General features: G+C 41.3%; 1 protein-coding gene across 1 annotated transcript in view; it reads left to right on the forward strand.

Moving 5' to 3' along the window:
• The first annotated feature begins 791 nt into the window (after positions 1-791).
• The window catches only part of FHDC1 (FH2 domain containing 1), a 31,338-nt gene continuing 6,637 nt past the window's right edge, over positions 792-25,492 (forward strand). Inside the window, exons 1-9 of the mRNA XM_044430867.1 lie at positions 792-1,259; positions 12,246-12,307; positions 12,860-12,962; positions 19,671-19,756; positions 19,845-19,945; positions 21,787-21,857; positions 21,951-22,058; positions 22,926-22,996; positions 24,022-24,139. Coding sequence (XP_044286802.1) covers positions 792-1,259; positions 12,246-12,307; positions 12,860-12,962; positions 19,671-19,756; positions 19,845-19,945; positions 21,787-21,857; positions 21,951-22,058; positions 22,926-22,996; positions 24,022-24,139 — 1,188 coding nt within the window. The remainder of the gene's footprint in view (positions 1,260-12,245; positions 12,308-12,859; positions 12,963-19,670; positions 19,757-19,844; positions 19,946-21,786; positions 21,858-21,950; positions 22,059-22,925; positions 22,997-24,021; positions 24,140-25,492) is intronic.

A 25,492-nucleotide genomic window follows, 5' to 3' on the forward strand; every position in this document is an offset into this window, starting at 1 on the left:
TACAGGCTGAAAAGTTTGCTCAACATTTTAAAGAGTAATATTTTACCCTTTAAAAAATCCCCACTTACATGGGGTCAGTAAGTATCTGTTTGTGTATTAAAAGCGTATTCTGAAAAGCAAATAGTTCAAAACATCTTTGTCCTTCCTTTTATTAAACAACAAACCCTTATTGTCCCTGTGAATTTCTGCTATTCCCTGACACTGAGGTGCCACATTCCCTTGCCGGATCCTGATTTCATTGCAGCAATTTTTCCTGCCAAAGAGACACTGTGCTGTAGAGTTTTACATGACAGCCTGTCTCCTGAACTGTGAAACTCCTGCGGAGTAACCTGGGAACAAATTGCATTGTGCACAAGGCAAAACACCTGTGAAAGTTTTGCCTTGTGCACATCTTCCCTGGTTGGATTCTGGTACTGGGAAGGCCCTTGGTTTTGGTTGCTGGCCTGGTTGATTACAAACACCTTTCTGAGGTATCTGTTAAAGTCTTTCTACTTTAGGGCGGAGCTAATAATTGGCATATCTGAATTGGTGTTCTGGTTTATACATTGCCTACAAAGTGGTACGCTAGCCATGCTTTTTCCTGCACCTACATAAAATACATCTCCTAACTTTTTGCTTCTACTATATTTCATTGCAGATTTAAGAGAGATGAGTGATCTCCTGAATTTCCTTGGCGGATGGTAGGTAGTTTAAAATGTCAGTGTGCAAATCATAATTTTCTGCTCTGCTGCTTGATGGTACATGCACATCCAAGGAAGTAAGTCTCTCTCTTTTGAGAGAGAGACTTTAAAATGCATGTTATGAATTGTGTCTCCTTGGTCAATGATAAAGAAAATGGAGCTATTTCAGTTGAAGCTGGATTAATGATTGGAGATACAACAGAACCAGAAGAGCAGCCGCCGCCACCGCCACCACTGCCATGTATGTCCACAGAAGCTGGATTTTCTTCAGCAGGGGTCCCACCCCCACCTCCACCCCCTCCTCCTCCCCCAGCACCAAGCAGTTTTGCATCGCTGCAGTCAATAAACAACGGGCGTGGCCAACCGAGCAAGAAGAAGCGAATACGTAGCTTCTTTTGGAAAACTATCCCTGAAGAACAAGTTCGTGGTAAAAACAACATCTGGACTATTGGTGCAAAGCAGAACTACCAGATTGACACAAAGACAATTGAGGAATTTTTTGGGCAGCAGGAAGAAACTGCATCACCAGATTCTAGAAGCAGAACTTCAAGAAAGTCATTTAAAGACACCAAACAAGAGGTAAGCTTGACACAAATCTTTCCTTTTTTACCAGATTCTGTCAGAGTGGGTTGCTCTTTATAGCTTTCTCCAAACTGATATCTGCCGAATGTTTTGGACTTTAACTTGTTTCAAATCCAGCAAGCTAGAAGCTGCAGTGGAGCACTTCTTGAAAGCAACAGCTTGGGGATGGGTTAGGGTTAGGGTTAAATCCATCATTTCTAAAAGTCTTTCATATTATGTGTTAGAAGCATTGCATTTATAGTGTGACTAAGTCTTTGGTATTTATGATCTGTGGCATCCAAAGAAAGGAGAATGTGTAGGATGTAGTATGTGTAGATAAAATGGTTTATCAGTGTTTTGGAACATAGTGTGCATACCTGTAGCCATTCTCCCTCTTCCTGCTGCAGTCTCACAGCAATAAATCCCACATTCAGGAAAAAAGAAGTCATGTCCAAAGCACCAAACTTATATAAAATAGGTTGGATCTTGGTTTAGGCATGTGCAACTTGAAGCAGTTGCAGAAGGAACTTTCCCACTTCCTTCTCCTCTGTGTTCTCCACTTTAAAAATGTTATACTTTTCCAAAAGTGGCGGTAACATATAATAAGTTCACTGACACAGCACAATTTAGAGTGATAATTAATTCATTGAGCCAAACTGCAACAGGGCATTTGAAAAAACATTGGGTTCGCCATACAGTTATAGTCTCTATAATCTTTTGGGGACCATATTTACAGGATGGTACTGCACATATCATAGTACCTGTTTATTTTCATTAAAAAGACAAGCTCTGCAGAACACCTCAGAATGCTTGGATTGTGTTTCAGAGTTTGGGCAGAAGTAGTACTATATGCCCAGGGGAGGTGCTGTACCTCAGCCACAGGGCATGTATTGTGCATATGGAAGGTTGAGGCTTGATCCTTGGCTTCTCCAGGCAGGGCTGGAAAAGCTTCTGACTGAAAACCTGGAGAGCTACTGCCTGTAAGTGTCTGTGTAAGCCGTCCTGAGAGTTTGTGCAGAAGGACGGGATGCAAATGCTTGTAATTAATTAATTAATTAATAAAAAATAATATTTGGCTAGAGGGACAATAAAAGGCAGCATCCTGTGCTCTTATATTAGAGTCCAACAAATGATTGCTTTCCAACGATAACAACAGAAAGTGATCCCTAGCACTCCTCATCCCCAAGAAGCATGATTTGTGCTCTGCACCCCTGAACTGAAACATGAAGTGTGCTGAAGGTGCCTTGCCCCTTCCTGAAACTCTGGTCTTGGGTCAGGATGAGGGGCATAACTCATGCCCTTGCCCCAACAGTTCAGAGCTGGGAGTGGGAGCAGGTGCTTGCTCTGTACCTCCAGCAATCTCTCCCAGGTGCTAGTGGGAGAAGCGGCAGGGAGGTGTGCTGGCTTACACCTAGCTGGTGTGCAGAGCTTGCTTTTTTCCTGACCTGACCTGCAGTCCAGTTGCTTAGCTATAAAGGCACCACTTTCCCCCTTTGACCTTGATTTGGAGACAAGAAGCAGGGTGATGAAGGGGTGCGGGGCAGACTGGCTCTCAGTGCAAGCACAGAACCAAAACAAATCCAGGCATTGGCTGAACATTGGGTCTGGGGAGCAAGCAGGGCTCAGTCTCTCTCTTTAATTCCAGATTCCAGAAAACTCAGCCTTAGTTGTTCTTAGGTTCTCCTATATCTGGCTCCCCACTTGGTGTGGTGAAGCGGGTGAGCGGTATTACAGAACCTGGTTCCAGGCTCCTTAACTCCCTTTCATTCTAGCTCCTTAACTCCCTTTCATTCATATATGGACACTCTGTCCTTGTCATGCTGGTTCCTTGGAAAGCATAGACATCAACAGACAAAATGTTTAATCTGAGGTAGTTTAACATTTGCAAGTGAAGTAAGCATTTTGCATTGCTTTGAGAACAGATTTGGATCATTGCGCAATGAGTTCTCATGGCTCTGAATTTTCAGCACTGTTGTGTAGTTGACTTGAAAGGCAAATGATGGAACTGGCTTTAGCAAGCAGCGTTCCTTACCATGGGTTCATGGTTGGCTTGGTCTGGCTACTTGTTAGATGTGCTTACATAGAGTTCGTTTGCGGATTCAGGACTTTCAAGGTATTGTGAGTCTGCTTAGTGGATGCATACTATGTAATCTCTGTTAATTAGTAGGTCAATGTAAAGAGAAGATGAGGGTGAGCTAATAAGTATATGACTAAAAGTTTAGAAAAATAAAGTTGGGCACCAGACTTTATACGTTAGCTTGGGACACAGTGTAGATGCTTCCTTTTTGAAATTTGTACAGCAGCTCCTGCTACTGAAGAGGCAAGCAAATAGTTCTTTCAAAGTGTCTTTCCTCTGCAGGGAGAAAACATGCATAGTGTCTGTATTCTTGCAAAGTTAGTTATTTAGCATCTAGCCAGAGAGGTTAATAAATATTATTGCATGCCCTGATACACTGTAACTTAACTTTCATTAAGCTCACAATCCTAAACACACACACAAACAGTGAGTGAGCTCCTTTAAGCTCAGCATACTCGCTTCTGAATAATCTTGCTTTGAATTGCACAGCGTTAAACTTCTAAAAGTTAAAACCCATTAAGCTTTTATATCTTGGCAACCTAAAATAACTTGAGAGAAGATTACAAACGTGTAAGGACTAAATCTATGTAAAGCACAGGGGGCAACTTAGAGAGATCGGGGTCATTTTATCCATTCCAGCACCCTTTGCCACAGGCCACAATCTACAGGGCAATTCTAGAAAATATTTGTATTTCCTAGAAAAACACGCTTTAATGAAAAACAATAGTGCCTGGAGCACTCTGGCCAAAAAGGTAAAATCTAGCTTATTTGCACCTCTTTTGACCTTGCATCATTTAAAAAATTATGTAGGTGGTGGGAGCATCATGAGACCCCTGGACCATGTATTTCCCATCTCTGGGTAAACACATTTGTGTGAATTTTCTTGTACAAATATATGTGAAAAGAGATGAATTTAAGAAAAGGTACCTATGCATATCCTAAACGTTTGCATTTCTTCTTCTTAGACATTTGCTCCCTAAAGTTTTCCCCATTCCCCACCCCCACTGTTAACAATATGCTAGCAGCTTTTGGTTGTGCCATTGTAAATGCTTACCTCTTTGCATTTTTTATGCAATTGTAATGGTTAGATCTAGGCACAGACTTCTGGAACATTTCTAATGTTAGGTTTTGTTAGGATTGGTGCCAGCAGAGGGAATGTTGTCATGTGGCTTGGGAGGCGTTCTAAGATAGCGTGCAAGCACAATTTGAAGAAAATGATGCAGGCTTTGGTAGAATTATACATGTTCAAGCATAGAGAACTAAAGATGAAGGACCTGGTAATTCTAGAAGTACATTTAAGTAAATTGCCAGGAAAGAATCCTTTTCAGTCTGGAAACTGATTTGTTGTAAAGGTGTTGTTAAAGGCACACATGTTTAGTAGGATGGAAAGGGAAGGAGGGACCTGGGTGTGTAAGAATACTTGTATTAATCATTGGTATGTGTACATTTGAAATGTTACTGCAGATTCTTGGCTACCACCTCTTGGGAGCCCTGCACTTAGACATTTTTATTGACTTTGCAGCTGCAGTGAAACTCCTTATTCCAAAGTATGTCTATAGGTGTTAAATGGTATCATTGCCTAGGAAGTAGTTTGAAGTTTTAGTAACAAAAGAGCAAATCTAGATAAAATAGTGTATAAAGTTAAATGTGATTGTCTACAGAATTAATGTATGGGGTGTGAAATTATCTTGCAAACTGACCCCCTGCCAATTAAAAATCTGCACTGGCTTGTGCCAGTTGGCCCATGACAGAATGTTGATTGGACATCAGTGTGTCTGAAGTTCAGGGCATGACATTTATACTGCAGCGGGGCTGCCGGAAAGTGTTTGGATCACACGTAAGAGGCAAAGGGAGGAACACCGTCTTCTTGTGAAGGGCTGTGCCACAGTGCTGGTTGGCCAGAACAAGCAATTCCCACCTATGGCCTTATCGGGCCTGCAGGGTTCCCCATCCAGCCCAGCAACCTCTTCAACAGAGGTGAGAGCTCTTATCTCTGATTAGCACCTGATCAGAGATAGGAGGTTTTTCCCCCTGTGGGGCAGTGCCAGCATGAGTCAGCCCTGCTACCTTCTGATCCTTGTTCCTTGGAATAGCCCTGCTTCCTGTTGTTAAATTAGCAACAGTTGAATTGGGGCCTGTGCGGGTTTGTCTGTCTATCCCTTTGTGCCTTTGGCCCCACCCACCAGAGGAATCTGGCATTAAAGTCTCTTAACAATCAGAACCAGCCCTAGGCTGAAGGAGGTTCTCTGTCCCCGGGCTAGAACCAGGCATGAATCTTCTCTTTCTCCTCTCCTGTTCCCAGTGATTTCTGAGCATGCTTCTGTGGGAGACAAGAGAGTTTTGATGGGCCAGCCATGTACAGCTGAGACCTGGAAATGCAGCTGGATTGAGTTGATGACCATTTGTTTGTTTATACACCTTCACCCCCAAGCAGATCCCAGAGTGATGAGCAGTGCAAAGTTAAAACAAATTTTATAATAAAAATAAAACATTTATTAAAAATAAATAAAAAATAAAAACAAACCTGGTTTTGCTAATCAGCCATGAAAACCAGAACAAGGGGCTTGCTCAACTTCCTGTGACAGCCCATTCCATAGAAAGGGAGCCACCACATTGAAGGCTCTTCCGGTGGACTTCAGTAAGGGCAAAGCTCTGAGTGGAACCACTTGGAGAGTGTCCTCAGGTGACCTCAGTGACCAGGCAGGTTGGTAAGGGAGAAGCTACCGTCTCAGATTCCTTGGTCCCAAATCGTTCAGGGTGCTATACACTGATACGAAAACCTTAAACCTGGCTGATAGGGTGTAAGTACCCACTTCAGTTCTTTTAAACTGAAAAGAGGTCGCTCCCGACAACAGTCAGGCTGCAGCACTCTGCAATTAGCTCCAGCTCCCAGCGAAGTCTTACAGGCAGCTCCACACGGAGCATGTTGCATCTTTCCAGTCTTAGCTGCACCAGCTTTTGCTTTCCTGAGGTGTGCATCTGTTGTTTACATTGTGAAGCCCAGCTGGGCATGTGTGCATAAACACCAGTGTCGACTTTTTTCTAATGCTACATCTGTCTTCATGTCAAGTCACAACTGCCTGCCATGTTCTAAATAGCATCCGCTCTAGTTTACAATGCTGTAGAAAATGAAGCATCTCCCTTTTCCTTCAGCTGTCCTTTTTCTCACTGAAGATTTCCCAGACCCGTTTGACCAGACACACTCATTGACTGCAGTGTCTTTCAAAGAACAGTGAATGACAGCTGATAGGTGATAGTTATGCATATGGCAGTGATACTTGGATATGAAGTACTGACAACTGGCACTTGAAGAAGAGCGTGCAAAGTGGTGGCTTTGAGGTTATCATGTTGAGAAATGGTTGATGCCATTGGGTTGTATTTTGCAAAGTGGTAAACAAGTAGAATGATTACTTTACCACATACTTAACCACAATGTGAACTTCTGACGGTATGTCAGAAGGTCTGTCAAGAGGCCCAGGGATCTAGCCTGGCCTTAGCACCGAGCCATTTCTCTATAGCTGCCCCTTATCCTGAACCACCTCCTCTACACCATCACCCCAGTCATCTAGCACATACTGAGGACTTGGAAGGGTTGGAACTTGACTTTGATTTTAATTTGAGCTTCTGAGGTATGTAGGAACAGTGTGAAATTTTACTGCTTCCAAGTGACTGCAAAATCTCATGGAAGGTCAGCTAATTAGTCACCGCATTTGGTTCATTTAATGCTGGGGTAGGCGGTCATCAGGCTGGAAATTATGGTCACCATAGGCAACCTAATCTTGCCCTGTAGTGTGTGGGAGCCACTGTTTTCAGGGTGCTACACTGATGTGTGTCACTGCTCTTTAGAAAGCCAGATACTGAAGATGAAACTCAAGTACTTTGGCCACCTAATGAGAAGGAAGGACTCCCTGGAGAAGAGTCTAATGCTGGGAACAATAGATGGCAAAAGAAGAAGGGGACGGCAGAGGATGAGGTGGCTAGATGGAGTCACTGAGGCAGTTGGTGTGAGCTTAAGTGGACTCCAGGAGATGGTGGAGGACAGGAAGGCCTGGAGGAATGTTGTCCATGGGGTTGTGATGGGTCAGACACGACTTCATGACTTCATGACAACAACAACAGTATCCTGAAATGCACACAGATAGCTGTAATAGTGCACAAAAAGGCAGCCCATGGTGACTTCAGCCTATGATACTGGAATGCATATGAGTGGTTCAGTGTGGTTGGGAAACTTCCTGGATTGACTAGAAGCCACTGTTGCCCATTAATAAGTTCTGCGAAAGGGTTGTAATTGGCCCTTAGGGAGAGCTGTCCAATTTGGAACTAATTTTCAGTAATAAGGGAGCGGTGTATGAATAAGGATAGAGATAACTTAAAGATGATCTGCTGAATATATGAGTTTGTGTTAACTCTGCAGTGTTACATCAGTGCCTGAAGTATGTGGTTGAGCTTGTGACTTTAGCTTTAGAAGTCCTTCCTTCAATTTCAGGCCAGTTAGTCAAGATGGCTGCTAAATGAGCAGGTGTGATAGGAAATATGCTGTGGCGTCAGTTTTTGCCAAAAAGAACATAAAGCTTTGGGTAACCAAATAATCCTAATCTGTGATTTAATATAAAATATGTTTTTATACATGTTTTGCCAGATTATGAAGAAAGCTGGAAGTTTGAATTGATAGACACAGCATTAGTTATTCCTTTGTGGATGAGGAAAAATGCTGTTTAAAAATAAGAAGGGAGCTGTTCTGTTAGTGGAGAACCACCCATGCAAGTGCTTGTGCCTGATTTTTGAAGATTTGAAGATGCACCCCAAGGACATCCAGACCCTTCAGACACACTAAAGTGTAACATTCTGGGGGAGCTGGAGGGGCTGCTTTGAGAAAGATGGAGTGGGGAAGTCTACTTCTAGTTGTGCCAAAATCTGGATCCAGTTTGGTGTGTGGATGAGGCTCACTGGGTTGTATCCAACACAGCTGCCACACTCCTGCTTATAGTGCTGTGTGTAAGGACCCCGTACTTATCCGAGGGAGTTAGAACTTCATAACACAGCACAGGCCAGTGGCACTCCCCTCTGCAAGCACCACTGACCTGCCTTATTCTGGAATCAGTGCTTCTGCTCATTTGGGATTGATTTAGCAATCACTAGCAGAAACTTCCTGCTTGCACGCAGGCAGCAGAGATTGCTACTCTGTGATGCTGGACTATCTGTATCTGGAGGAAACAGGAATACTGAATGAAAATCCAGTGTGCAATATTAGGATACAGCGTGTAGATCTTTCATTCAAAATCAATGTTGTTAAGCATTTGGGTAAGAACTGCAGTGTGTCTCAGTCATCTTTTAAATTCTTCATAACACATGAGGCATAAAGATTCCCTGCCACATGCAATTCCCTTAAAGAACATTAGGAGCCTAGGAGCTGGGGAAATACTGGAATAGTTAGTAAGCAAACATAATTAGAATTAGACAATACCACTTATAGTAGTGAAAAGCAAAGATCAGAAGAAAGACAAAAGTTGAGGCTGAAGAAAAGAGCTTTGAGGCTCATTTTCAAGAATCTGTAAGAGTCATGATATAGGAAATGCTTTCATCAGGACCAGCCAAAATGCCACAAGGACTGTGCACAACAAAAAGCAGAGATACCTGTTCTTCTCTTCCCTTCCCTTCTCTTCTCCTACTTTTTGTATCATGAAGAAAAATTTAGGAGAACCCAAAAACAGAGGTATCATTGTAGCATTTTGGTTGGTCCTAATAAAGGTGTTGCTTACCTGTAGATTTTGGAAACTGTGAAAATATGGCTGGAATCAGTTCATCTTTCCTGTAAGGGCAGATTCAAAGATGGAAAGAGGCTTTATGGATTAACTTGCAGATTATGCCAAACTACAGCCTGCTTTGTATCCTTAACAGAACCAACATATTGAATGTGCATGGCGTGTGTTTTATTCTACATCATTATCCCTGCATCTTTATCATCTGTTTGACTGTATATGACCCAAGGTCAGATAAGACAAGTGAATTCCAGGGAAACTGTAGTCTCAAGACTACATGAAACACGGAAGCATACTGGCATACCATTAAACAAGAACAAGGAGAAAAAAATCAGAGTAATTTGGTAGTTACAGGAATGTCAAATAGAATTTCAGAATGATAAAAATGTGGTATTTTATGTAAAAGCACATATTATAATTACTGGGTACTGAGTAATACTTAAACAGGTTCTAACTTTTGCCCTTACTTGTCTTCCTTCATTTTTGAGTGCTTCTCAAGGTAAACTCGGACTTATTGGTTCCAAGACCTTGCTGCTAAATGCTCATTAGAGAACGTTTAGGGCAAGAGGAGAAGAGGTGAACCTTTATGAAACACTGTGTGTAGATCAGTAAGTGAAGTAATTAAAGTTACCAATAGTAGAGTGAGTGTGGAAAATGTCACACTGGTGAAGCAAATGGACCTCTTTCTACTTCCTACATGATCCGTTTTGTTTCCTTCGTGACTATGTAGTGCAAAGCAATTCTACCAAGAGTGCAGAATAATCCCACTAACAGGGTGTTGATAGATGCATGTTAGCTAGAAGGCGAATGGGCTATCAGATAATATCCATCAAGTATGTCTCCCAGCTTGCTTGCAATGGCAGCCCATGGATTAAACAACCCATTACATGTGAACTGAACCAAATGAGTTTCTTTGTGTGATTGTGTCCATTTCATAGGCTCATTTTAAATGGCAGTGAGCAGAGAATCTTCCTAATAGAGATCTAGTGTCTTAATGTTGCTTAGAGAAGTTCTACATGCTGTTGAAAGGATTTCTTCAAGTGCAATGCATCTACAGATCATTTCTAACCTCGGTTTATCAGTAAGCGAATGAGATATCAGTTCTAGGGGTTAATGACAATATATTCAGGAAAACACTTGAGAACAGATTATATAACAGCTTTCCTGATGACATGTACTTCTTGCCTTAGAGATTATTGGGAAGTAGTTGGTGCTGTTTATATGAGATTGTAGAAATTTGCAAAGCAAACCTTTCATTAAACTGACATTAAATTTAGAAATGGCATATAATGAGAACAAAAGGCTATATTAACTTATATGACATTTTTCAAAGCTAGTTCTAAGGTTGCATGCAGTATTTTGATAGTCAACTAATTTACCAGACAACTCTGCATGTTGATTATCAATACTCAGTTACAGATTCTTTCTCCCTTCCCGTTCAGTTCCAATGTTTTGCATTTATTTATTTATTTGCTCAAAATAGTTCTGAAATTACTCTTCTGATCAGCTTTGTAGCGTGGAGTGACTAACTTATAAGAGTGACCTTGCAATTTATTTTAATAATTTTGATTGACTTTCTGACCCGATCCCAAGGGCTTCAGGCAATTTAGAATCTGGCATATTTCAATTTTAAATTTTCCTGTGTTGTAGTGTATAAGCGTGACATTGAATTGAGTTGCATACTATTAAGCAAGCTTGTGGATGAGTAGAAACTGTAGCTCTGCACATCTGTGTTTGCTGGTGTTCAGTGGTCCACAGGTAATAGTTGTCATAAAACAATTAACTATGTATAATAAATAATGTGGTGCTGATTGCTGCTATAAAATGTTAATCTAATGACACGATCTGTCTTAATTCCAGATAATTGTTGCTGGTTCCTTAAATTTCAGTTTGAAACATGGTGCAATAATATGGATGAACTATAGTTTTATATTGGGCTTTCCACTGATTTAATTTTATGTCGTAAACATAAAAGTGAATGAACTTCAAAAATGGGATAAATTAGCTTTAAAACCCTAATGTCATTTTTAGTGCTAAGCACCAGAAGAAAACTTTTAGATTGTACAACTAGAATGAGAACCTTGCAAAATGGAGCCTTGTGCTTCTCCCTCCCTTAGGACTGATGTATTTTGTAACTGTTCAATCCCTAAAGGCTAAATGCAGGTTCATATGGGTAGGTAGTTAGTTAAAATGTAGTAGTTAGCAGCCTTTAGGAAAAACAACTATTGGAATATCCTTCAGATTATATAATTATTTTTCCTATAATTTCAACTGTGCTTCTCATTTTTCATTTGTCCATATAATCCAGTGTATTGTATTAGACTTGTGTGTAGTAAAAGAAACAGTTAATTAGCATGACTATGGAAACTGTAGTAGACCAGTCCGTTTTTAAATTTTATATGCAAATGTGTCAGTGCTCTAATTTATACATAAACAATATTTTCTACATAAATTAAAACATATATACATAAAAACATCTACCATAATCTGCAGCTCATTACAACCTCATTAGTTTTAAAAGTGGCTTGCACTAGTTGTGGAATTGTTTGATTACTGGTTTGCCAACATCAAGTCCGGCAATTTTTGCACTAGCATAATACTGACTTTATTACTAGAGACACATGCATGTGCACACATGCACTGATAACAAAGTACACTGGCCAGTTTATAGTAGAAATGTAAACCATAAACATAAATCAAACTGTAAAGTTGCGGTGGTTCTTACTGTTGTTCTGTGGTTGTTAAATGCCATCTATTGAAATGTGTTCCAAGTTTGGACCTGCTGGGATGCTAACCACAGAGTACCCACTCTCTGTCCTTGTAGTTGCACTAATTTTTGAGAAACCAGTCTGGGCTGCCCTGGTTAGGATACAAATGTTACATGCACCAAAAAGTTTATGTTGAAGAAAGGTACCAGTAGTTAAAACTCTGTCTACATTACTGAGCTTAGAGATATCTGGCTTTAATAGCCAGTTCTCCCAGTGGTGTGTGAATGTTTGCATACTACCTGCATACATTTCTTCGTTAAGACAAATGGAACTAGCTGTGGGGTAGAACTTTCTTCAGCTTTGCTGTGCCAGAAAATGTGAGTGAAGTAATCCTAAATGATTCAAGCATTCTGTTCGAACAAGCCTTTAAATAAATTTTCCTGTCCTTTCCCTCCTTCAGATCACTATTTTGGATGCCAAAAGAAGTATGAATATTGGGATATTTCTGAAGCAGTTTAAAAAGTAAGACATCATATTACTATTGCATCTGCCAAATATTGTGATAATAATATTGCAGGAAAGGAGAGATACTCAGCCATGAGTAATATAGCCTCAGGCTTAATCTATCTTGAAAACAGAGCACACACTTGTCAATTTGGCTTATACTGTCTTTTCCATATACATGTGATAAGCTTAAGTTAGCACTCTAAGAACTGAAATTTCTGTGTTAGGCAGCCTACATCTATATAGTTAACATTTAAATTTTTCAAGGACAGACAGGCATTTTCCTTTTTTTATTGTATTTTATTTTAAAATCCTCTCTTTTATACATGAACACTGCATTATCATTTTATTCCTCTTAGACATAAGAAGTAATTTTGGTTAGTTTCAGTGGCCCCTCCTTTGAGGACATCCATATGCATTACATCATGTAATCAGTCAATACTGCATTAGAATGAAATGGTCACGTCATACAATACAAAATAAATTTCTTGTGTTTGGACATGAAAGTACAGTGTTCCAGTTTATGTAAATACAGCGTTCCCAGCATTTTGTTGTTCTTTCTCTACCAAGATCTGTTGAATCCATCATGGAAGACCTTCATGCAGGAAAAAGTGATCTCTATAGTTCTGAAATTCTACGTGAACTTTTCAAGTCATTGCCAGAAGCTGAAGAGGTATGTGGCGGATTGTGTGACAACCTTCTGTAGACTGAACAGAGATCTCTGGCTGCTTGTTTTGGGGGTCAGGGCAGTGGGACTGCATGTCCTGAACTTCTGTTATGAAAAGATGCCTCAACTGGCCTATATAGAACCAAAAGTAATCATGTGTGGCTGGCACTTGGTGACTAATGCCACTACAGAAGTCTTGTGTTACATTAAATGTGACCATTCTTAGGAGGCTTGTAGCTAAATGCTGTATTTGTTGCTATGGAACTATCAGAGTCCATTAAGGATGCTTAGTTACTCCTTTCCTTTGTGCCCTTGTAAACCCCTTTTGTTATATATTTAGTTGTGTAGTGGCTTAATGGTATGAATGACAAAACAATGGAGAGGGACAGTGCAAGGTTATCCAGAGGAGCAAGGCAGGTGACCTGATGTATAGAAATGAAAAGGCTGGTCTAGATATAAGAGCAGTATAATAAAGGGTATGAGTGGAAGGGCTCAAAATGCTGCCAAGAAAGGAGCACAACAAAGGGATCAGAAAGAGGATAAGTAGCTAACTGAATAATGTTAAATGGTAGGATAGAACCTTGGGATGCATAAAGAAAAGGTTAAGAAGTGAACTTCTAGAGCCCAGCCATAGATTTAAGTCTCATGGGACTTTGCCACCATAAAACACAAAGAACTGCTTTTTAGTACCCTCTGGTCAGAATTTCCCTTTCTACAGAGGACTACAGCAGATCCTCCCTTGAAAATGGGAATTCACGTGCAGATGGGGGACAGGGAGGGATGGCTACTGTACTTCCAGGGGATAGGGTGACCCAGTCCTGAAAAGGAATTTGACAGGAGAAGCAGATCAGAAAAGAATGAAACCTTTGAGGTGCTGTGAGAGGACACGGACACAGCAGTAAGGCATCCCTTCCAAGGGCTTTTGTACAGGAGGAGGAGGCAGGGCTGGAGCTTAAGCTGTTGCCAAGGCTGCTTGTTTTGGAACAAAAGCTAATCAGTTTATCTAACAGTGGTTCCAAAGGAATCATGTGTGATTGATTTTGTTTTCTTAAAATCTGGAAAGCATGCAGTTACTCAGCCATGACTTTCATATTCACTTTGGGTTGGAGAGGGAGAAGAAATATCAGCCAGAATTTTAAAAGATGATGGCTATGAAAGAAAGGTGAAATATTAAGGGTAGACTTAAGAGTCCTCTATAACAGGTGTAGCTGTGCAAATAAAAGCAAGAAATTTTGTGTAATGACAACAGGTTACAAAGGTCTGTGTACAATGGAGTCCTTACTGAAGCTGAGGTAAGATGCACTTGTAAGATCATGCAAAAAGGAGTAATGTGCAAAATCCAAGTAAGAGAGAAAACTGCAACATAAAACTTAAGACTGTTCAAAGGTATATCTTATCATGGATATTTTCCATCTAAGATGCTTCAAGTTGAACACCTTATTGCTACAGTGTAGGCATATTAAAATACTTACAGATACATGCCTTTCACAGCTTGCCAGTTTAATACAAGCTAGCTTTTTGTTGAAGGATTAGTTAACAATTGAAGAAGTTGGAAACTAGCGTGTTAATAATCAAACCAGGGTTGCAATTAAGGCTGCATGTTGAATAGGGCAGTCCTTTTAGATCTTGGACTCTGGAGAAAAGCATCTTAATGACCTGTATGTCTAGGGCTCTGTGTGCCACAATTCTGTGCAAGCCGCAGCATTCAATAGTGGGTGCAGAATAAAGCATTTTGGCTTCATTTGTTTAAAGTGTACCTTGCTAATGTAAAAAAGATTAAAAAATGCCAGAAGATGATACAAATAGGGCTTTGGTAGTCTGCATAGCACCTTGCTTCTTGCAAGGAGTATAACAACTTTATAAACAGGAGTCCACACTTTTTGTGCCGTTTTCCACATGACACTCAGAGAAGAGCAGAGAATCATTTCTGACTTCTTGCTGGGCTTCAGAGGCGCTCAGAATGTCTGCAAAATGCAGCCTGAAGTCGGAGATCATGAACTTCCTCTTCTCCTGCCAGTTCCATGGACAGGAGGCAGGTTCTTGGCTGCATTTTGAAGCAGGGGAAGTTGAAGATGAGGGCAAGAATGATTTTCAGAAAGAGGATGGAAAGTTTCTATGGTGACTGAATTTGTGCGGGGTTGCTTTGTTAACACTCTGACAGAATTCAACTTCCATTGATTCAATGTATGACCTTGTCTATAGGTGACAGCCCTTGAAATATTTCTAACCTTTGTGGAAAATGCTTGCCAAATGTCTTTCTTGCTGTCACTAGCAAAAGTTTTATTAGGAAGCAGTGAGCAAGGCTGTGCTGTTCTTGTTGCAAGCAGCCGTTCTGCACTGATCAGCTAGCAAGGACCAATTTCTTATTTGGCAGTGGTCTGAGAAGTTGAGGGCAAGGCACTTAAGCACATGCCAACTTTCTGGTAGTCTTAAAAGATATGTGGAAACTGTTTTCCTAATGGCCTTATATCTCTATCAATTTTTGAAAAAGATGGCATGTGCACAGGTATGAATATATAGGACAACAAAAATGAGGACACCACACCTGCTTGCCAAACTCTTCTTTTACTTCTCCCTTTCATGTCCAATGTAAGAACCTCTTGGAAATGCAGAACCAGTTCCTATACTTCTGTACTACTTCCGTGCTACCGTTGTATACATGCACATGCCCCATCTCCTGTTTCTTACACACCTGCTCGCCACCTGCCATATCAATTCCAACAGCATATTCTGGACTCCACACGTGCCTCTCACCAAGTTCTAGCTATAGGACATGAACGTCTCAGGTAGTTCTTTGCCCTTATTGTCTCTACATGCACCCATACCTGCTTTTTCCCAAATCTAGCATGAATGCTTAATGCCCTTAGGTTTGAGAAACATTGACCAAGTATGAGAACCTGCAGATTTCATATCTGCAGAAAGCTATGATTTATTTATATATAAATATATATGTGTGTATTATTCAAACGAGTAGAAAGAATTGTTCTTACCCTCTACTTGTTAGTGCTTCTTTAAGTTGTTCTGGGGCCACATTTTCAGTGAATGCTAGCGGTAGCACAATAGTTTTTTTTTCCTGTGACAAGATAATTTCTTATTGAAATAAGGCACTGAATGCAAGAACTACATAGTTTGGTTGTGTCACATAATCTTGCACCTTTGAACTGCTGCCCACCCGCTTGGCGGTGGATGGGGATCCATGGGATGCCCCAGTGATGGTTCCTGTAGTAAGCCACTTCCAGGGAACTGGCTGTCAGAGTACTAAGTGTAAGTGTGAGCATGTCCCTAGTTAGATATTTTAATTCAGACCATAAAGGAACAGATGCCTATGACAACATGATTCAGAACATCATGTGCCAGGAAGCGCTTCCTGACAGTTAGGGCCCCTAGGGCATGGGATGGGCTTCCCTCACCCTATCAGTGAGGATGTTCAAGGATAGGTTAGACATGCACATGGTAGGCATGTCATGAACGGAGCTGGCTGGAGCCGGGATGGCCCTGGAGGCCTCTTCTGATTTGCTCTGTTTCTATGTTTCTATGTGGTGTATGGGTAAGAGTTCTGGACTGGAACCTCTTTGGGCCAGTCATTGACTCACAGCCTAGCCTACCTCACAGGGTTGTTGTGAGGATAAAATGGAGAGGAGAAGTGCATTATAAGCTACCTTGAGTACCTTGATAGGCAAGGTAGAAATGTAACAATAAATAATAAAGCAGATGGGAAAATGCAAATTTCCTAGCAATCGGATTTGGAATATGCACACTTGCACCAAAGGTTGCAAATGCGTTCAGGACACTCTGGTGACTTTTGTGGTTCAGCTCTAGGAACACTGGCTGAAAGGCACTGACAACAGATGAGGGAGGGCAGCAGTGGCACCACTGAAATCATAAGGAGATGCAGGGATGAATGTGCTGCTCTTACCCAGTGGCTCTCTAGCCATTCCCAGCAAATCACAGTGACTTAGCCTTGCTGGTTTTGGTTATCACAAGCCACTTTGAACAACCCAGCAGCAAGCCACAGGATCTCAGGGTAGATGGTTTTGACCAAAAATGATGCCCCATGACATCAGCGCAAGCAATCCTAAAGCAACCGGCAGTGATAATCCTCAGTGCAATGACCATTGTGTCACATGCGTTGGATCACACACTAATGGGTTGTGATTTTTTGGCAGGTCTGATACCTCTAGTTTTAAAAATGGGCCCCAAGTGTGCAAAAGGCTCAGGGTGAGATAAGTTAAGTTTATGTAAAAATGTATTGTTCAATTCATAGTTTATCATGATCTGTGAATCAGGGCTGTGTCTGTGAAGGACTAAAGATAAGTTGATCCCAATCAAAGACAACACATCCTATTTTCATACTAGAAAGGAGTGATTCCGTTTTGTTTTTTCTTTTCTCTGCTGCAGCAGTTGTTTTCTGTGGAGGAGGAAATAGATGCTACATATTTAATAGTGTACTTCAGTCTGTATTAAAAGCAATAATACAATTTTGGTCACAGAATATAGATTCCAACATCACTGGCTAGCAATGATTTCCCAGGAAAAGCCAATTGCAAAGGTCTGTAGTTGTAGAATTAGTTTTTTTTTAACTTCCATTTTTAAAAATAGCTTTTAACCCAACTCAGGTTGTAAAATATATGAATGGAGAGGCTTACACATTCCAAAAATTATGAAGGAAAGATATCCTTGTTTGAGCACAGGCCAAGAATGTGTGAAATTATCCCCCTAAAGGAGAAATGTAAAGAGAGAAAATGAGACACAACTTGTTTTTATCAGTTACGAGTTAATGTGTTGGCAGGCTATCTTATAGTTCCTAATAGTACTAACTACCAGGTGTGTGTTCATTATGCCAAATTTGTGACAATGTGCAGATTGATTTAGTAGTCCTCTGGATGTCTGATTCCTGCCAGACAGAACATTTCTGTGATGAAAAGCTATGAATTTAAGACTTGAGTAAAGCGGGGCTTTGGTTTCCTAGCAGCATAATTTGCTCATGAACACTTTTTGCAATTCTGTCACCCTCTACCTGATGTGTTGGAATCAGGGTCCCATAATTCCCCTCCAGCTTGCCATGCAGCTGGGGGGAAGACTGTCCTGAGCAAAGTTTTGCACACGTTTTGCTCGTGCTGGCTCCTGCCCAATGGAATTCCCTCTTGAAAGACATGCTGCCCTTTCTTTCTAAAGGTGCTTTTAAAAGGTCTTTAAAACGTACTTGTTCTTGACTGGTAGTTGAAAACCTTTTGTGGCACTTGCTCCTATTAGACTATGAAATGATGTTTCATTTTAACTGGTCTATTTGAAAACTGTTCAAATTTAATGTGCTTTTCTAATTTTGATACTGAAATTTATTGTTCTGTAAGCTGTGTTGGGAAAACCACGGCCTTGACATGTGGTTTATGAGTGCATTTAACGGAGAAAAGAGTTCCATGTAGAGCAAGATGTGCTGGCTTGTTTAAAGTGCAGTAGCACATGCAGTAGCTTAGCGTATATAGCTTATTTCGTATATGAAAAATGTTTAGGATTTAGAGGTGCTTTTGATCAGTGAGAAATGTGTGGCCCTCCAGGTATTGCCAACTGAATCAGCCGTCTGCTGTAGTCAGCATGGCCAGCGGTGAGGATGGCAGCAGTCGCAGTCCAAGAACTTTTCCCCATCCCTGCTTTAAAAGTACGCCGTCATGATTTGCAGAAATGTAAATATTTATGGAGAACAAAGTGCCTCCAACTGGAATTTGTTCTTATATAGCAGGGGAAGAGTTGCTGCTGCACATAGCTGCCTGGCAGATCATTTCTCTTGCCCCGTTCCTTGTCACTTTGAGCGATGGCAAATGCGGGGTACTGGGTTGTCCTACCTCTGGGGTTAAGTGCAGCTTGCAGGACTGTGCCATCACATGTAGACATTACTGGGGTGGGAGGGGGATTACCAAAAGCCTGGCTGTTGTTTTTAATGCATCCAGCCTGTCATAAGATGGTGTTATAGCTTCAGAAGCAAATTTTGTAACCAGTCATGGTGGACTCTGAAATTAAAATTTAGCATTGGGTTGATTTTTGGCCACTTTTGCTTGCAGATTGATCTTTGGCCACATTTGCATGACATGCTAAGCCACGCTGCAAATAAGCCATGTTGTTTGTTTGTAAACAGCCCACCATTCACCTCACAGATTATTAGGTTCACTGTGGCTTGTTCTGACCCTCCTTTTCCCTCAGCCCTCAAGCTGGTTTCCCAGTGTCTGTTATGGCAGGACCCAGCTTGTCTCTTCCTGTTCAAATAGCTACCCTCTTTTATTTGCCACTGGGTGGTGTGCAGTTTTGAGTACCCCCAAAACAACTTTTTTTTTCCTTTCAGTCCCAGGAAATTGCATAATTGTATTCATCATTCTTTATTACTATATTTTTCTCAGTCTTTTGCAAGTTTGTATATATAGTTTTAGATCTGTCTGATTTGTGAAGTCTTTGCAGGTCAATATCCTTGCATGCTTCACTTGTAAAAAGGGAGGGGCATGGAAACTGACATAGCAAGACTGCATAAAAGCTAATTCTCACACAGTAACTGTGGTCCAATTGTCTAGTTGTTAATTGAAAAACACAGTAAAGTGAGAAGGAAGAAGATGCACAAACAAAGATGCACCAAAAGTCAGTAATGGGGGCAAACCTAGTCTTTGATTGATTTGTTCATGGTATATAAATGTCTTCTCTCTCTTTCCCCCCCACCTTCTGGTTCCTTAGGTAAAGAAATTAAAGGATTTCAGTGGAGACATATCAAAACTGTGTCAAGCAGATTATTTTATGTACTTGCTAATCCAGGTGCCAAAGTAAGGAAATTCTTATTCTATCTATTATAAATGCTCTGTCTCTTTCTCTCATATCTGAGTTCTAACACTTATTTTGTTTGTTTTTCAGCTATTCACTGCGAATTGAAGCCATGGTGTTAAAAAAAGAATTCTCTCCATCTTGTACTTCTCTACAGAAAGACATGACAATTATAAGAATGGCTACAAAGGGTAATTAAACATGCTGCAGCATGCATTAGGCTCTTGTTTTTCTTAGCAGGTTAATCAACCTAACTAGAAAGATGAGATCTGGAATTTCAGGTACCTATTAGCTATTTAAAGGAAGTAAGCTAGTTCTGACACATTCCATAAGGGTGTGTGTATTATCACTCTGGTGTGTGTGTGCATGTTACATTTTTTGCTCTTCTCTCAAGGCTAGGTTGTTGGAATTGTTTTTCTACTTTTCCCACTTTTTTCTATTAGTGATTCTTTTGCTGTTACAAGCCAGAAGTGCAAGGGTGGGTGGACTGCAAATGCCAACTTATTTCGCCATTGGTCATGCTGGCCAGGGCTGATGGAAGTTGTAATCCAGCAGCATCAGGAGGACAACATATTCCTCACTCTTCCCATGGTTGGTCCTGTCCACCCAATGGAGACCAATGCAGATGTCCACAGAGTGACCCAGTGACCCAGCTTGCACACAACAGAAGCAATTTCTGGGTTGTTTAACCAGGACTTGCAGGTGTGTGCAGAGTGCCAAAGCCATTTCCACTTTTAGCTAACATTCTAGAAAAGTGCTTGTTTAAGTAATCCAGAGTGAACCCAACAATTGCCCATGGTTTGTTGTTCCTCTGTTGTCCTTGGGTTGTATAACCCATAAAACAATTAAAACATCCAGTTTTGGGCATCACACCATTGTTAATGGAAATGGAAATAGCTCACACACAGCTTGCCTGCTGTACTTGTCACCACAGTTCCCAGAACATGCAAGCCGTTTTGTGGCTCCTGAAATCCCCTGTCTTATCACTGCCCCAGTCTCCTCATTGTGTGTCCCTTCTCTCTGGTTCCGATTGGCAGAAATGCCCATTCGGGCTTAGATCTCCTTTGTCTGTTGAGCTGCTTGGTCATTAGTCTCTAGCTGTTTGCCAAGTGCAGGAGGAGGGCTCTGTGGATGGTCTGGAACAAAGCAACGTTCTGGGAGGAAGGAGTGAGGCCTTTTAGTGCAAGGACTTGAAGGATAAGTAGGGAGTCCTAGTTGGGGCTTGCCTGTACGTAACCCCACCCCACACAAAAATCCATTCAATACATTGGCAATATGTGTAGGTTATTTCCACCAGTACTGCTGCTTATTTGTACCCCCTTTGAAACTTCATATGCCCAAATTCACCCCCGCAATTTCCTGTGAAATGGTCCCAAAAGTGGAGAATGCATCTCAGACCTGTAGTTCCTGCAAATCTTTTCAACTAAAATAAGATTTTCTGGATTTCTGCCACTAAATACAGTGGCTTCATTTCTCTGTTCCTTCCACATATTCCTGATGATTATAGGAAATATTTTGGAAACATGGTTTTGGGAAAATAATTACTCTCCTACTCTTTGTGCTACACATCTATTAAACAGAAATAATTGCTTACATGAATGACATAATGTGGCTTCAGGCTGGAGTTACTAATGATAGTATACTTGCTTCCAGTGCAAAGAGCTAGGTTTATCCATATGCTGGTAGAACTGCCAACACGTTGTAGACAAATTACATGTTTGCGTTTTGCTATCTTCTGTATCAGCTAATTTATTGGATTACTTTGGGAAAGCCTATGCATTCAGCTTGCTCTGCAGGTCTCCATTTTTCATTGGTTCATGGAGATCTATGGATGAAAACATTTAATAGCTTTAACATGGGTTGGGCAATTGTTGAGCTTTGTGTTATGATCAATTGAATTGTATCATGCGGTAGAGAGCTTATGGCTAATGGGGCTGCATACAAGTTTAAATTAATAAATGGTTTTCTGGACAAATGCATTCAGTTTAAAAATGGAGCAACCGATGGATTCAGATTCTTGTGTCTTTTGCAGAGCTGATGTGCTGCGAAGAATTGCATTCCATATTGCACTTGGTCCTTCAGGCTGGGAATATCATGAATGCAGTAAGTGGGCAAAGCTTAGTTTTGGTGTTTGGGGGCAGGCCAGTAACTTCCCTGGATTGATCTCTCACTTCTCTTTCTCACCAAACACCTTAGGGCGGCTATGCTGGCAATGCAGTTGGCTTTAAGCTGTCCTCATTACTCAAGTTGGCAGATACAAAAGCAAACAAACCTGGGATGAATCTGCTTCATTTTGTAGCTTTGGTATGTAAATAACAACCATTTCAAAGATAAAAGACAAAAGAAATCTAAACAGTAGGATTAGGAGATGGATTGGATCTAGTAGGAGGGATACATGCCCCAGAACTTGTTTGTTCACCTCTTCACATGTTTCATTCTGCTATTAATGTTTGAAAGTTCAACCCCATAGAAAACTGAATCAGCACCTAATTTATAGTCCTGGAGCCACCACTTTTCTGGATCTGTATTTAAAATCTCAGATATCTTTTGCCTAGCTAGCTATTCCTAGCAAAGACTGTTTACTTGGTGGCAATACTTTGAAAGAAAACTTTTCTTGGAAGATTTAATGTTAGCGGAGTAGCTTTTTGCAACTGGTTGCTTATCTTCCTTCCTGATATATTCAGTTGTCCATTACTGCTAATTCAAATGGTGGTTATATTTAATAATTGCCTGTTTTGCTCTATTCCTGCAAATGCAAGAGCTGGTTTTTTTATTTGTATGACTTTGTGGATGTCCCTGTGCAAACTGGTTTAACAACTAATCTGAATCTCCAGGGGAGGGGGACATGGCAAAGAGTGGATATTAGGTGGAGATTAAGCAGGAAATGTTGCATTAGCTTGCACAAAGGGCATTAGTACATTACCTTGTGTAATGGCCCTCCTTATTCAGTTGTGATTATATTCTTTGGAAGACAGCTAACACTCAGGCTCAGTGAAATAGAAATGATCATTTTAACTTGTTAAATTAGATCCTTCCCAGCCTTTTAAAGAGTGTTTTCTAAACACAGCAAGTTGAATGCAGAAACGGCTTATTTATTTTCCAAAAAGGCCTTGGTTGATGTAGACTTCAGCATGGGAGTGGAATGTCATGGGGATATTTTGTTTGTTTCAGGAAGCCCAAAAGAAGGATAAAGTTCTTCTAAGCTTTTCAGAAAAATTGCAGCATGTTCAGGAGGCAGCCAGGTAAGCAAGAAAGCTGAGAACATTGGGAACTTTTCTTTACATTGCACATAAATGCATCTGCAAAGTTTTGGTGTGAAAACTGAGCTCTTAACAAGTGTTTACTGTAGACTCTGTGGTTTCATTTTCACTGCAAATAGAAGGATGCCTGAAGCAGTCCTTCATCTTTAGGTGCTTAATGAGTTACTCTTTAAGGAGCATGAGTGTTAACTTATCAGAAGCTATTCATCTATATACAGTTTTCTTCATGGAACAACTGATTAAAATAAATATCAATATTATGGGGGAAATTACATATTTGGTGATGAAGCAACTTCCCTTGATTAATCTAGATAGATAACTTTGTGGAGAACTATCCCTTTTGCTCACAGAAAATTCTGAATTCTACAAATAGAAATCAAAATTCAAAATAAAATTATGTGAGCTCATATATTTCTGCTCAATCCTGTCTTGTTCTGTTTTTTGAACTGAGAGAAGTCTGATTAGTCAGGTGGTTTGGCTGGTGGTGCGAGGCACGTCGGCATAAATATTCTACATACCCTTTCTTCTTTCCTCATTGCCAGGTGGGAGGAACTGAGCCCTGTTTGGAAAAAGTTGAAGCAAAGGGTGTGGATCCTTAAGTCCCATTTCCTCCATCTTGGGAGTGTTTCCATGGCTACCTATGAAGAATGGTCATGATATACAAAACAGGAGCCATAATATTACTAGCGTTCTAGTTCTGCTACAGTTTGTGTGTGTGTGTGTGTGCATCAGCCCTATGACTTTACGATCCCAAACTTCCTTAATCTAATAATAGGCAGTCTAGGGGAATATTTGCCCTTTGGAACCATGATCACTAAAACTGGGGAGGATTACTGGGTCATAGCATCTACCATGGAAAGATTGGCTTTTGCATTTTGGCAGATCCATTTTGTTCACCTTGAATATGTTACAGCAAGGCAAGTTTTTAAAAATAAGATAGCCAGTACTGCAGTAGTAGATACCTCCCTTTCCCAAAAATTGCTTTAGACCCCTTTTTTTCTTTGCAGAATATCTCTTGAAAGTATAGAAGCAGAACTTCAGTCACTCTCAGTGAAAACAAAATCTCTTAAGGACAACGTCCGGCGGGACTCAGAGCTCTTCCGCCAGATGGAAGGCTTCCTCCAGGTTTGTGGAAAATTCCTGCCATTTCTGTTCTTTATTTGTATCTATATTCATCCACATTCGGCCGCATAACTGTTTATGTTAGTTATATATGAACCAAAAGTAACTTGTTCTTCTTAAGACACTTCTTCATTCTTGCTGTAACGCTGCTCATCACTTGTAACCATTTTAAGAGACTGTTTTTTTAAATGCATTTAAGTTTCTGTAAATTGGTTGATAGCAATCTGTGTTTGCCTGTGTCTCCTAATTTGGGCAGCATGGATGTGGTGCTGTTCTTCAAGAGGAGCGTAGTGCCAGGCAGCTTGAACCCCCTTCAGTCACCCTCACCTGCTGTGAAGGCCAGGGAAGAATAGCAGGCTGCGTCTCGCTTTCCCCCACCCTTAACTGGTGTGAGACAATGGGAAAATAGCACCTGAGACCATGGCAAAGGGGAAGAAGGGCTGAGGCAGGCTCTTTTCCTCCTTGCCACATTCCGGCCTCTTTTTTGGGTTGTGGGGGCTGGCACAGAAAGGGAGCTTCAGCTCCCGCCTGCTCAGAGCTAGCCGCCAAAGGCAGCTGCAGCTGCTAGTTCTGCCTGCCCTTTCCCTGCACGGTGCCAGTGACAGGTGGGAAGGTGTGGGCTGGTCAGCCAGCTTTTCTTGAGCAGTTGACTGGTCAGGATGTGGCTGCTTGCCCACCCTGCTGGTCTTTGCAGCTGGGTACAGAAGAAAGCACGACAGGGAGGCGCTTTCCCCCTGAGGTGGAAGCGACCCCTCACTGGCCAGGGTGAGGAGGCTTCTTGGCAGAGCGGCGGGAGATGCATCCCCCATCCCTTCAGCCGTGTCACTGCTCTCCCTGGTGCCGCTGTCTGGGTGGGAGGACAGATTCTTTCTGCTTGCCTTCCCCTCACAAAAGACAAACTGAACCACTCATTCATCTCTGCTGCAGCGGCCAAGCCAAAATGGCTGCAGCGGAGGCAGGCTGGTGCCATTCAACTTTCCTTCCTCAAGAGGAAGTGAAGCCAACCGGCTCCTGCCTCTTGCTGCCTCCCCAAGCCGCCTCAGCAATCCAACTTTCCAAGTTCGGCAAGAGGCAAGTGGCGGGCAAGGTCAAGTGAGCAACGTGTCACTTGGCACTTAGTCGGCTGTCGTTGCCCCTTGGCCTGAGCGGCAGCTCTTCTTTGATGCTCTGGCCAAGCGGGTCTAGCCATGGTTTAGATACCATATGGACTCCGAAGACGTGCTAAGCCATGGTTTCAGTGGGATAAATGGCTGACTAACCCAATATCTGTCATTTAAGTGTTTGTGTAATATGAGAGGAGTCTCTAAAATAAGTAGAGCAGTCTGTTGATTATTGTGGCTAAAGTGCTAATATTTT

The sequence above is a fragment of the Varanus komodoensis genome, unplaced genomic scaffold, assembly GCF_004798865.1.
Source record: "Varanus komodoensis strain SLA01 unplaced genomic scaffold, ASM479886v1 scaffold21, whole genome shotgun sequence".
Taxonomy (NCBI): domain Eukaryota; kingdom Metazoa; phylum Chordata; class Lepidosauria; order Squamata; family Varanidae; genus Varanus; species Varanus komodoensis.